We start from the raw sequence: 12,872 nt of genomic DNA on the forward strand, positions 1-12,872 counted from the left end.
CAGGCTGCCATTTGGAGGAATTGGCAACCAATTCTTTGTCTTTGGTCGACATCACTACTTTTTAGTATATAAAGAAACAGGGAAACGAAAGAATGTGCACACCAAAGTAAATATACTTTTTACTATTTGCTCTATTAGTAATATTAAAATATTGCCGAGAGAGTCAACACCAGACTGAGGTTAAAAGTTTGACTAACCGGTCAATATCTCAAACCAGATGAACCTGAACTAAAAACAAAGGGAAATTAGTGAATTCTTGGGAGGCAAAGTAGCCCGACATCTTACTGTAGTTTGTGTTCTGCTAAAACAGACACACTACTACAAGAGTTTTGTACAGTTACTGTAATAAAGCTTTCATTATTTTTTGTCACTTCCATTATTAAGCACACGTATTACTGCATTGTATCTAAATTACTCAAATATAAGGTGACTAAAAATAGCAACCATATTTTCTCTCGGCAACCAAAAGCTGATGCAAACACTTTTAAGAGTTAGTGTTGAGCCCGAGGACTATGGAGGAGAGCCAAGCTATAAAATCATTCATGCTCAACTGATCTCCTTTTGGATGTTTACTGGATAGAAGCAAACAGGTGAGAGGTGAGCCCTACCATGGCTGCAGGGTTCCAGGTGGTAGAAGGAGCCGTCTTGGGTTGCCAGTTGTTTCCACCTGTCAGCTTCTTCTCACCAGGCTGACTCCAGTGAAGATCACTACAGAGGTCAAGTCAAAATGTTTGTCAAGTGACATTTAACTTCATATCCATGATACTGCACACTAAACATGAGTGCACTCACTTCTTTGCTGTGCCGTTGCCAATTCCCAGATCTAAAGAGAACAGATGCAATGTAATGAATGCACAACCACCAAAACAAAACCCCCAATCAACACAAAGCAGAACATGTAGAAAGACTGATGTCATGTCCCTGTACTCGTTTTATGCTAATTGTATATAAATATTTATTTCATATTTATTTCCATGCTATCATTTTATAGATATTGTCCTTTACTGCTAGGTACAACTTTCACCTCATCTAATAATCTGCTCATAGCACAATTAGTAGTAAAAAAGGGAACTTACTGCCGACAAGGTTGGCAAGTGATGAGTCCAGGTCGTTGGACACCAGTTTGTGGGCCTGTTGACCATTCAGGGTCATGCCCAAACCCTGACTGGGTGAAGATGTCACTGTGGGTTTGAGGATGCCACCTAAAACATCTTAATCGAAAGGGGGCAGGACAAAGGGAAAGGAAGGGAGGCGAGGGCACGGTGAGAGGTTGGGGGGCCCAGGACACATGAGGACAGACAATAACACAAACACAGGACAGCACATATATTGCACACACCCACACAGACAGAGAGAGCATGTTGAGCATGGATGAGGCAGGACAGCAGGGCTCACAGAAAAAAATAAACTCAATCAAGCCAAGACTGTGTGAGAGGAGAGTGTGTGTGTTGAGTCAACTCACCCAGTCATGCACACACCATGCAAAAGCCAAGACCCCAGAGAGTGTGTTTCAGCCCAGGACAAGGGAGGAGAGAACAAAAATGATGTGAGATGGTGAGCAGTTGGCAACCCAGTGAAGGTGAACAAACAATGAGTGTGTTAGATGGTATAGAATTACTAGGAGTCCTCAATCACACTCCAGTGACGGTGTATACTCATTTCTCGTCAATCACAATTTATTGCAATTTCCTCAAAAATCCATCTCAGTGGCACAGAGTGTTAAATACGGTTACAGGCTGCCAGTGTTTCCAGTAATGGGCTCATTTGTTAGGAATTACACCAATGAGTATTTTAAGAGATATTTAGATTTAAATAAAATCCCACACAAGAGATTAATTTCTCTAAATCCTAAAATTCAACTTTTTTCAAACCCAGGTGAAAAGAACAATAGTTAGTTTTATCAAACGCTGAGCTTTTGTGATGTATGCAGCTCATTGAAAATTACAATAGTCAGCAGACAAAGAACCATAAAGACCATCATAGCTGAAATGATTTCTATGGCCACAACACAATCCTCATTTTCTGCACCTGTGCATGCCAAGAATAAATATGTGGTCAGATGGTAGAAGCACATGATAATTGTGTGGATATTCAACAATAAGAAATACTCATGACCGCTGTCTGTGATGTGCTTAACAGGATTTTTCAGAATGAGCCAACTCCCACTTATGTCATTGTCTAATGGTTATGTACTGTGCTAGAGTGTAACATCTATTTCATGGTCATTAGGGATCTCTCATCGAGTCTGTGGGGTTTGACCGAGCATGTTAACCAAGGAGAAATCATGTCAACTATAAATCAAATGACCTGGTCAGTGAAATCAGTGAAGTATTTGGGATATGCTCAGAAGATTCATAGTCCACATAAACCACACAAACAAATCAAAGTCCAACACTTTTGATTTTCCATAGCCTCAACATGATCCAGTGGACATGCAACCTGTCCCCCAAACCTTCAGGTGGCAGCAGAGTACATGAGGTCTGCTGGCTCCCAAGGGGCAATGGGGATGTACAGTACTAGTGTATGTAAGACTACTCTTACCTGTAGCATCCAGGTTGTTAGCATTGACGTTGTTGCCAAATACTGAGTCAAAGTCGACGTTAAGGCCCCGAGAGTTCTGTGGCTGCTGGGGTGTTGGGGAGGCTGTAAACCCTGTTGAGGCAAAAAAGAAAATGAACTTTCAGTATCCAAATATTGACAACACCTCAGTTCCTCCCAATACACAAACAAAAGCAGGTAGAAAAACACCAACTCATCGGAAAATGTGGATAATGTGACTGGTTCTAAAAGAAAGAGTCTTCCAGTCTATGTGGAAAAGATGCAAAACCATCCTGACCACTGTCATCGCTGTTGAAGGTTGATCTGTTGCAGAAGACCAAAGAGAAAGGTTGACAGGACACGTATACGGTCGGTATCCATCATCTTTCAAGGAAAATTTAACTTAGGGTTTGTGTCAAAACCTCCCCGTCTATTGTTGTCTATGTGAGCTCACACATCCATGGTGTCTGGACACAGGTCCATGTGTTAGGGTACCATTCTATTTCCCAGCGCCCTCACTCACCACTTTCACAACAGAAAGCAACATTTTGATCACATTTGCCCTTTAGATCAGCACATCCTGGTACCGTTGCTCCACTACTACTACTACTACTACTATCTGCACAGGCGACAAATGACGCAAAGCTACACCAGTGTTGCATTTAAGATAGATAATTACTTATGATCTTTAGTACACTCAAGTGATATTTATGTTGAGGGTCAGGCTACATCCACACTAATACCTTTTAGTTTAAAACAAAAACGATATCCGTCCACACGGTGTTTCAGCATTGTTTTAGGAATGATTTTAGTCCAGACTAACACGCCTGAAAACTAATATCATGTGACTATTCATGTATACTGGACATTCGGGTGCCGGTGTAAACAGGAAGTAGATTGGTTGCTTAGTTACAGCAAATACGACAGGTATTATAGTCTTCTGTAATAATGAAAAGTCGTGCTTGATAGTTAAGATCTTCCTCTATAAACTCAAAATAAATTTCGTGGAAAGTTGTATTTTTCTAACTTGGTCAACGCTGCAGGTCTTGATCCATCTCCCTCTATCACATCACATCTACTTCAAAATGAACACTTTTCTTTTCATCAGAGTTTTCTAGATTATGGGTCAATAAATATGGTCAACACACGTCTCAATCGTTTCCTCTCAGTAATGCCGTCCACACTCGGAAGTAAACCCAGAGTTTTCATGCTTATCCGTCCTCAGGAGCGTTTTTAAACATATTCGTTTTCGGTGCTCTAAAACTCGAGCCTAGTGTGGAAGCTCAGAGTAAACGAGTAAATGTAGCAAAAGATATGCATTTTAAAATAGAGATGTAGTAGCATGGACATGGCCCAATAGTCTAGGAAACTCCTTTGATTCTGAGGAATTCTCAAGCTGAAACAATGAATGGGTCTCTTTATTGTTAGACATTTCATTACATGGATCTAAAACATTTTGATAACTGATCTCATCTTTTTTTCCCCTCTGGTTGCAACTTCCCAAACAAGAGGATTTGCTGCTTTACATTTTTATGTGATCAAAAACTGAATATTTGGGGGTTTTGGACTGTTGGTCAAAATAAGACATTTGGAATTTTTAAAATGTCACCTTAGACTTTGAGGAATTGTGATGGCCATTTCTCACCATTTTCTGACATTTTAAATGATTAATTGGAAGAAAAAAATAAAAAAATAAAAAAATAAATAAAAAATCCACAGATTAATCAATTGGCAAAAATAATTGTTAGTATCAGCTCTAAGGAACTCACACCAAAACCTGAAAACCTGTTCCATCCGTCTTCCTTTAGATCACACATTTGTTTAATCAAACCCAGCTGTGGATATGCTGCAAAAACACTGATGTCCATGTGGAAGTTCTCCCCAGGAGACCAAGACAAGTACAACACAAGTAGGAACATCTGCAACAGTAAGTGTGAGTTCACCGTGATCAACCTGGGAATACCTACCTCTGAATAGACCAGCTACAGCAGGGGACTCAGATTGGAAGAGTGGAGTGGTGTAAGGGCTCGGCCCACAGAAGGAGTCTGACACACAGCAAAGAGGAGAAAGGAAGAGTGGAGAAGATTATGAAGATATGAGAGCAGAAAAAAATACCGGAGTGAAAGAGCAGCAAGGAAGCCGAGCAACTGTGGGAATGGCTTTTTAACAGAGGGAAAACAAAGGTCAGGTTTTGCACCACAAAAGTGGAGGAAGCCGGCACTCATCACATGGCTAGACTAAATACAAGGCAAAACCCAGGGCAGCGCACGACTAGGGGCTGACCATAAAACAATGCAGGCTCACAACTAAAGGCTTGTAGGAAGCAGCGCGGGAGAGAGGAGGCATGTTCAGCAGGACGGCTCTGTGTTAACACTCAGACTTCACGCAGAGAGACCGTGTCAATCTAGTTCTACTCATGACCATTCACAAATGTCACAAAGCATCTCACTAAACACTCATGTCAGCCATCCAGCCACCAGACAGTCATCTGTACCTGTGATAAATGTCTCTGTCTGCGTGGCAGAATCAAGATCAGACGCCAGGGAAGAGTTTGAGTCAAAGAAGGGATTGTAATGATCTGGAGGAAGACAAAAAGCCTGCTGGTAAAGATGGACAACCTGCAACAAAGTCTTTCGGCCTTTGAAGTACAAAGAGAGAAAGCAACTCAAAGATACAGCAGCCTTAATCAGAGAGTTAAGAGCTGAGGAAATAAACACCAGGAACGTAGCCTGATTGTGGAAGAAAAACTAATATTTGGTGTGGGGCAGCATGCCAGATCTTTGATGAATAAGAGAAAAGAGTCAAGAAATGTTCGGATTTGTTAACCTAAACCACTTCAGGCATTTCCTCCCTCTTTTCCAACTGCTCTGAAATATACTTCTATGTACTCGCACCGTACCAATTTTAAATAGAATTAAACCACCAGCCAGGTTGATGTTATGAGACTATGGCAGCATTGTACAGTATATTTCATATACAAAATGAAATCTAGACTGTAAAAAAAGGAGAGGATGCAGCAAAACAATCCCACCAAACACTTCATGGCTAGGTGTCCTAGAGGACAGTCTGCCACCGTCCAAGGACGCCATGGACAGGTGGACAGCATCGACAACAGGTAGTGTGAGGAAAGGGTTTGAGTTTGGAATGGATTCCTCCACAGCTTCTGCAGCAGAGGTGAAAGGATCTGAGTGAGCAGAGGGGGAGAAAAAAAGGATAAGGAAAAGAAGGATAAGGAGAGATTATGGCAGAGAGGAGGGTGAGAAAATGGAAGAAGAGAAGTTTAAAAAGTGCATGCCAGATGGAGTGCAGGGGGAGACGACAGTGACGCAGGTGAGAAGGATTAAAACAGTGTTTAAGATATAGAGACAGGCTGAGATCATGCACACTCTCATTGGACACATTTCAGGTCTGACGAGCAGCTTTATCACAAGCACAGCGAGCAGTCCACCAGTCACCAGGTTACGAGTCTTCATTATCACAACGGGCAGAGTCCACCGGTCAAGATATCCAAAGACAGCTGTGCTCACACGGAAATAGCAGTTTATGTTTGTGTTCACAAGTGTCAATTTGGGGAATGTTGCCTAACCTGTTTGTTACAAAATGCAATAAGTGCAAACATGAACAAGGCTGTAATTATCCAGCATTGCCAAGTCTATTTACTAACCAGCTCTTAAACTTCTACTTATTACATTTTTCATTCAAAATGTTGGTCTTTGTCAAGGATGAATGGGTCAAAATAACATGTGCCTTATTTTGGGAAAGCTTTTAATATAATAAATAACACAAGTTACTTGAAATGAATAAGCATGAACTATGTGGCCTAATTTAAAACTATACTTTTCGTCTGCGCACCAATATTGTAAATTACAGGCTATGATCTGTACCATCCACAATATTTACATTGAAAAGCACACATTATGAAGAGATAACTACCACTTGGCAAGTCAATATTATTCTCCTAAATTAAACTCCAAAAATTGCTAAGTCCAAATACAAACCATGCAACAGTAACAAGTTCCATGGTGTACTTAAGGTACAGTAATATGACACGGGCAAGCTAAGGGCTCAGCAGGCACTGAAATGTCTTTCAATTTTTATTATATTCCTATGTTTAATATTCAACAAAGAAATCTGACATGCAAATGTAGGAATGTTGTTTCAGTTTGTGCTGTTCAATGGTTCAACACATGGCCCGGGAACATAAAAACAAGGTACATGATTAACAGATTTTATTACCGATTGTGCCTGATAAATAATGAGGTTTGCTGCCGAGTTCTGCGACATATCCGTCCACCTCCACCTCACAGGGCGGTCACACTTGCTGTCATTTGCATGAGTAAAGAGGACATTCTGTTTATATGGCAAGTAGTTGATGTTTTACAGAAAAAGTAAAACTCCAGCTACAGTTCAAGATACACTGCCAACACCTCACGAAAAAGATTAAACTGCACATTACTAATACTAATGTTTTGTATTCTTTTCCTCTGTTCTTCTGTATTCATATATACAATATTGAATCATTCTATTAACATACATTCTAAGGAATCATTCCACTGAATGTGTGTACTGTGAGGATTGTCTGACAGATGTGTGTGTGCTAACGAGTATGTGACGTGTATGTGTGTTTGTGCATGTGGTAGCAGTGTGGACTGAAGAAGAGCTGCGCTCTCACCTCCCCATGTGTTGGTGGTGGACAGAGGGAGGGACTGCTGGAAAGCTGGCTGCAGGTCCAGCAGCTCATTGGCTGCCTTGGAGGTGCTGGTGGGAACAGGCAGAAAAACAAGGGCATGGAGGATAAATCAGTCACTCATTGACAAAACAGTAGGTTCAACATACAGTTGCCTTGAGAAGAAAAGTTGTGTCCTGAGCAATGCAGGGTAACCCAAAGATATCTTCTTCATTCTTATTTCTGTTTGTTAATACTGATGACAGTGTCATGTTACTGTTGCTTCCTATTTGCATATTATACACATATTTTTACATTTATTGCATGTTACGAGTACTGCTGCTGCAGCGCAGTTTCTATACAGGCATCAAAGTTGCATCTAATCATAGAGAGCTCAGAACCTGTCAAGTCCTTTTGAAACATTTTAGCCGTCTACTTGCATTTAAAGCTACTATGGGGAACTTTCATTTTGTGTTGGCAAGATGACGAGCATTAAGAATAACAAATACATCTCGTTACTGATGAAGGTCATATAGAGCAGAGGTCCCCAACCTTGTTTGCACCACGGACCGGTTTCATGCAAGACAATATTTTCACGGACCGGCCTTCAAGGTGCGCGGAAAAACACAACGAAATAAAATGATACGATCGGCATGAACACAAATATTAAATGCATAAATAAATACAACTCACAATAACGCTGAATCAGTGGGAGCCCTGAGCTTGTTTCTCTGCAATGAGACGGTCCCATCTGGGGTAATGGGAGACAATGACACCCGCAGTCTGTTCCTTATGTCCAGTCTACTCCGTAATTTTGTTTTGATAACCGTCACTGCAGAACATCCCGCTTCACAAAGAGGATGTTGTTAATGGAAGCAGAGTTTTCAGTGCTTTAGTGGCGATCTCAGGATATCCAGCCTTGATTTTATTCCAAACTCCAGCAGAGTTGTTGTCTCAAACATACTTTTAAGGCCACCGTCATTCACAATCTCCAGCAGCTGATCTTCCTCTGTCGCCACATATTATGCAGAGCGGGCTTGGCGCGTCAGAATTACTCCTGATATTTAATCAGACTCCTGATATTGTCTGTTAAATGAAGCTTTGATTTTCTTGGAAGTTGTAGCTCTTCTTCTGTCTCCTTAGTGGCCTTTCCCCTTTGCAAAGAAGCTCTCCAAAAGTTATTTACTCATTTTCGCTAGTTTGTGGGCTTCATTTTTGAGGTAACGTATCACGTGACCATGTCAAGGCGGATGAAATTGCGAGAGAATCCGGTCATTTTTCAAAATAAAACTTCTTTCAGGATCTGATAATCAATAAAACGGAAATAATATAATATTTATTCTTTCTGTGCGGCCCGGTACCAAATGATCCACGGCCCGGTGGTTGGGGATCACTGATATAGAGGCATCAGTATTAAATTGAGTCAGTTTCAAAACCAGTTCAAAGTTCATCACAGTAATTTAGCTGCGTTTCAGCGACATTTGAAAACGCTGCCGACGCTGTATCAGTTTGAAGATTCTAGGGTTGGTTTTAGTCTAGAGTGGCAGAAGAGGAGACTTTTGAAAACGACCACATATTGATTGGGTCCATCACGACGGGTCCCTCCCTGATTCATCACGCCCCTATCACGTTTCACTTCCCAAGCGTTGCTGGCCTTGCTGTCTATGCTAGCAATCTTCTGACCAACAATCTAGTAAAAATGATTTGTAAGTGTTCATTTTTAAAGTAAATTTGATGTGTGAGAGAGATAGAGCAAGACCTATAGGAAGCTCTGAAACTGGGTCCGAAAAAGAAATCTGGCATTATAAAAAAACAACAAAATAGTGTGGAATGAATAAGGAATAAGCCCTGTGGCCTCACCTGTTGGTGGAGCTGGGGGTGGAGAAGAGGTCAATGGCAGGGGCAGAGTTGATGGTCCCGCCCACCGTGGAGATAGGGGAGGAGTCTGTGGTTGCTGCAGAAGGATTCTTCTGGAGCTCTAACAGACGCTGCTCCTTCAATCATTAGGAGGACAGTGTTAAGCAAAATTCACACTACACATCAAGGAATGTAAATACGCTTGCAGCAGTTAGCAGCGAACCAGCAGCAATGGAGAAAGGCAGCGAGTTGGGGAGACAACAAGGTCCGGGAGCTCCTCACTCTCCTAGGATTATTGTTTGGGATGCAAGTCGCTGCCCTACGCAAATGAGTGTATTTGGCTTCAGGAGGGATACTGAACTACCTGACTCAGCTAAAATAGACTAAGTATATTGTTCTTGCTTTTACAAGTTGCTATTAGCTGTACCTAGACTGCTTCAGTGTTAATGCTTTTGCAGTTTATGTCTGTGTAAGGTAGGTGTGATTTAGTGTTTGATCCTATTTCCTCTCCGTTCCTCTGCCCGGTGGTCACGTAGACGTTGGGCCACTCCCAGGTGCCGTGACCCCACTAACCTCATCTATCCTACTCTCTCAGCTCATGTTGAGGAAGTGGTGGCAGGGGGCTCTGGAATTGCCAGTCGGCAGTGCTGAAAGCCGAGTTTATCTCGGGCTACACTTCCTTGCTCTCTCTCAGCTTTCTTGCTCCAACTGAGACCTGGATCACACCAGACAACACCACCACACCCGCAGCTCTGTCAGAAGTGTACTCTTTCTCTCACACTCCCAGAGCTGCGAGGCAAGGTTGTGGTACTGGCCTGCTAATTTCCTCAAAATGGAAATACTCTCCTGTCTCTGTTCCACAGTTCTCCCCGTCCTCTTTCGAATTTCATGCTGTTACTGTCACTTATCCAGTCAAGCTCACCATTGCTGTTGTGTATGGCCCACCAGGCCCTCTAGGTGAGTTCCTGGAGGAGCTCGACACATTAGTCTCACACTTCCATGACGATGGCTCCGAACTCATCCTGCTCGGCGACTTCAACATCCAGACTGATAAGTTAGAACCTCTTCTTTCCTTCCTCTCCTCTGACCTTTACCGCTCCTCTTCTCCTCCTACCCACAAGGCCGGCAACCAGCTGGATCTTATCTTCACTAGACACTGTTCTACTGCTAACCTCTGTCACTCCCCTCCAGCTCTCTGACCACTATTTCATGTCCTACTCCCTCTCCTTCTCCTCTCCCCCCGTACTTCCTCCACCTACCCACATTGTTTCTACCTGTAGTCATCTCCGCTCCCTCTCCCCGGCTGATCTTTCCTCTTCTGTTACCTCTGCTCTCCCTGAACCTGAAGCCTTCTCTCTCCTATCCCCTGATATTGCTACCGATCTTCTCCTCTCCACCCTTTCCTCTTCTTTGGACAACCTCTGTCCCTTCACCTCCAGGCCTGCACGGCCAACCCCACCTGCCCCATGGCTGTCAGACTCAGTGCGTACTGATAGACGGAGCCTAAGAGAGGCTGAGCGTAAATGGAGAAAAGGTAAACTCCCGGAGGACCTTCTTAACGTCTTTCCACTGCTAAAGCTGCTTTCTTCTGCTCTAAAATCCTAACTTCTGCTTCCAATCCTAAAAAAACTCTTCGAAACTTTCACTACACTCCTCCAACCCCCACCCCTTCCTCCTACTTCCTCCCTTCTCCCTGATGATTTCGCCAACTTCTTTGACAAGAAGGTCAAAAAATATCAGATCCTTCTCTCAGCCCCCCTCTCCCTCCTCAGCTCTCCCTCCCCATGCCCCATCTTACCCTATCTTGCTCCCCTCTCCCCTAACTTGCTACATCTAACCGCCCCACCACGTGCTCCCTTGACCCGATCCCCTCCCCTCTTCTTTAGTCTATTGCGACTGAACTCCTTCCTTTCCTCACCCACCTCATCAACACATCTTGTTTCAGGATGCTTTCCCACAGCTTTCAAGACTGCCAGAGTAACTCCCCTTCTGAAGAAACCGTCACTTGACCCCTCTGATGTCAAGAACTTCAGACCGGTTTCTCTTCTACCCTTTCTATCCAAAACACTTGAACGTGCTGTCTTTAACCAACTGTCTTCCTATCTCCACCAGAACAGCCTCTTGGACCCCCAACAGTCCGGGTTCAAGCTGGGTCACTCGACAGAGACAGCTCTCCTTGCGGTGACACAATCGCTTCACGCTGCGAGAGCGAACTCTCTCTCCTCTGTCCTGATTCTCCTGGACATGATTCTCCTGGACCTGTCTGCAGTGTTTGACACGGAACCACCAGATCCTCCTCTCCAACCTCATTGGCCACCGAGGACAGGTGTGGTGTGTTGGGCTCCACACCAATCCTCTTATTTAACATTTTACTCCAGATTCTATCAGTTCCAGCTGATGCTTTTCAACAAAAATGCTTCAACTCAAAGAAATACTTGAATCAAAGACAAGAATCAATTAAAAAGGTACAGAGAAAAATGGAGGTGTTTGGACACTGTTATTCTGCTTGTTTCACCTGCTCAAAGCCTTTGTTTGGCTGGATCCGACTGCACCGACTCCGCTATGCTCCGACTGCACCGACTCCGCTATGCTTGGTGCGTGGGGAAAAGCTATCCAACAGTGCCATGGTCCCAAGCAAGCTTAAACGTCAATGTGTCAATTTGTAACTTTTCTGGTTGTTGGTGTGCCGCGGGATCTTTTTAATGTAAAAAAATGTACCGCGGCTCAGAAAAGGTTGAAAAACACTGGTCTAGAAAGTAGTTGTAATGACATGAATGGCATTCATTCATATAACGATTCATACCAAATGCCTGCAGGCCTGAAGAACACTAAGCTGAAATAAATGTAGGTGAGTGTGGAAAATTAACCTTTAGTGCTCTCAGGAGACTCTGCTCTTCCTCCAGGGCTGCCTGTTTTTCCCTCTCGTCCACTTTGGTGAAAGATATGCCAGTGTTGGCCAGGGAGGAGACCGCATTGGAGAGGGTGCTGGCCCTGAATCAACAGACAGACACAGAAATCAGTGACAAACCAAGAACCATTGCAGAGCGATTCAGAAACTACACTGAGGTTTGCACATATACATTTCACAACTGTTTGGTGCGCTTTTTGCTTTATATCTATGTGGTGTCAAAGTTGTCTTGTTTCTACTGCGTTTGTTTGTGAATTGTAACACAAACTAGAAACTAGAAAATTTCGCAAGAAATTTTGACAGTGTGGCTTCTACTACCCGAAGACGTCGCAATATATAGCTACACACGCCGATTACCAGTAGTATCATTGAGGTTCGATTGATGTATCACTTCTCTCTTTTCTGCATTTTAGACTCTTGGATTGAATCTTGTATTCGTGATGGACAGTCGACAAATGGCTGCCATCATTTCTGTACTGGACATAAACATCTTTGTTTGAGAAGCCTTTGGAAATGATGGGAGCTAATGCTCCCATCATTTCTGTATTCGAGATAAATACATTTGTTTGAGAAGCTTTTAGAAATTATGGGAGCTAATGCTCCCATAATTTCTGTATTTAAGATATAAACCTTTGGTTGAGAGGCCTTTGGAAATGATGGAAGCTAACGCTCCCATCATTTCTGTACGAACCTCATTCTGAGCTTCATGTTAAGATACAGTTACTCTATGGGGCTTTTATTTTGAAAGGGTGGGACTGGGTGGGGGAGAGGACACATATTCATAATGTTTGACACACAAACAGAGGTTATTAAATGACAGGCTTCATCACAAGCATTCCAGTTAGAATTCCCAGTCTGGGGCTTTTATTTTGAAATGGGGAGGGGGGGGGGGGGGGGGGGGGG

The 12,872-nt window shown here is 43.0% G+C and overlaps 1 protein-coding gene across 15 annotated transcripts in view; it reads right to left on the bottom strand.

The window, feature by feature from the left end:
- Positions 1-6: 6 nt before the first annotated feature.
- LOC116399958 (phosphatidylinositol-binding clathrin assembly protein-like) overlaps positions 7-12,872 on the bottom strand; it is a 20,815-nt gene continuing 7,949 nt past the window's right edge. For 3 of the 15 annotated variants that reach the window (XM_031877499.1, XM_031877496.1, XM_031877507.1), the window contains 10 exons: positions 11,929-12,052; positions 9,065-9,198; positions 7,211-7,296; positions 5,570-5,722; positions 5,033-5,116; positions 4,506-4,583; positions 2,542-2,652; positions 1,077-1,211; positions 793-823; positions 7-708 (listed from right to left, as the gene is read on the bottom strand). In XM_031877499.1, the coding sequence (XP_031733359.1) occupies positions 570-708; positions 793-823; positions 1,077-1,211; positions 2,542-2,652; positions 4,506-4,583; positions 5,033-5,116; positions 5,570-5,722; positions 7,211-7,296; positions 9,065-9,198; positions 11,929-12,052 (1,075 nt within the window). In that variant the 3' untranslated portion in view covers positions 7-569. Of the gene's footprint in view, positions 709-792; positions 824-1,076; positions 1,425-1,462; positions 2,653-4,505; positions 4,584-5,032; positions 5,117-5,569; positions 5,723-6,774; positions 7,297-9,064; positions 9,199-11,928; positions 12,053-12,872 lie in introns of those variants that run through there. The other 12 variants (XM_031877506.1, XM_031877505.1, XM_031877497.1 and 9 more) reach the window with 11 other exon arrangements.

Source organism: Anarrhichthys ocellatus, unplaced genomic scaffold (assembly GCF_004355925.1).
Source record: "Anarrhichthys ocellatus isolate YVR2014 unplaced genomic scaffold, GSC_Weel_1.0 scaffold138, whole genome shotgun sequence".
Taxonomy (NCBI): domain Eukaryota; kingdom Metazoa; phylum Chordata; class Actinopteri; order Perciformes; family Anarhichadidae; genus Anarrhichthys; species Anarrhichthys ocellatus.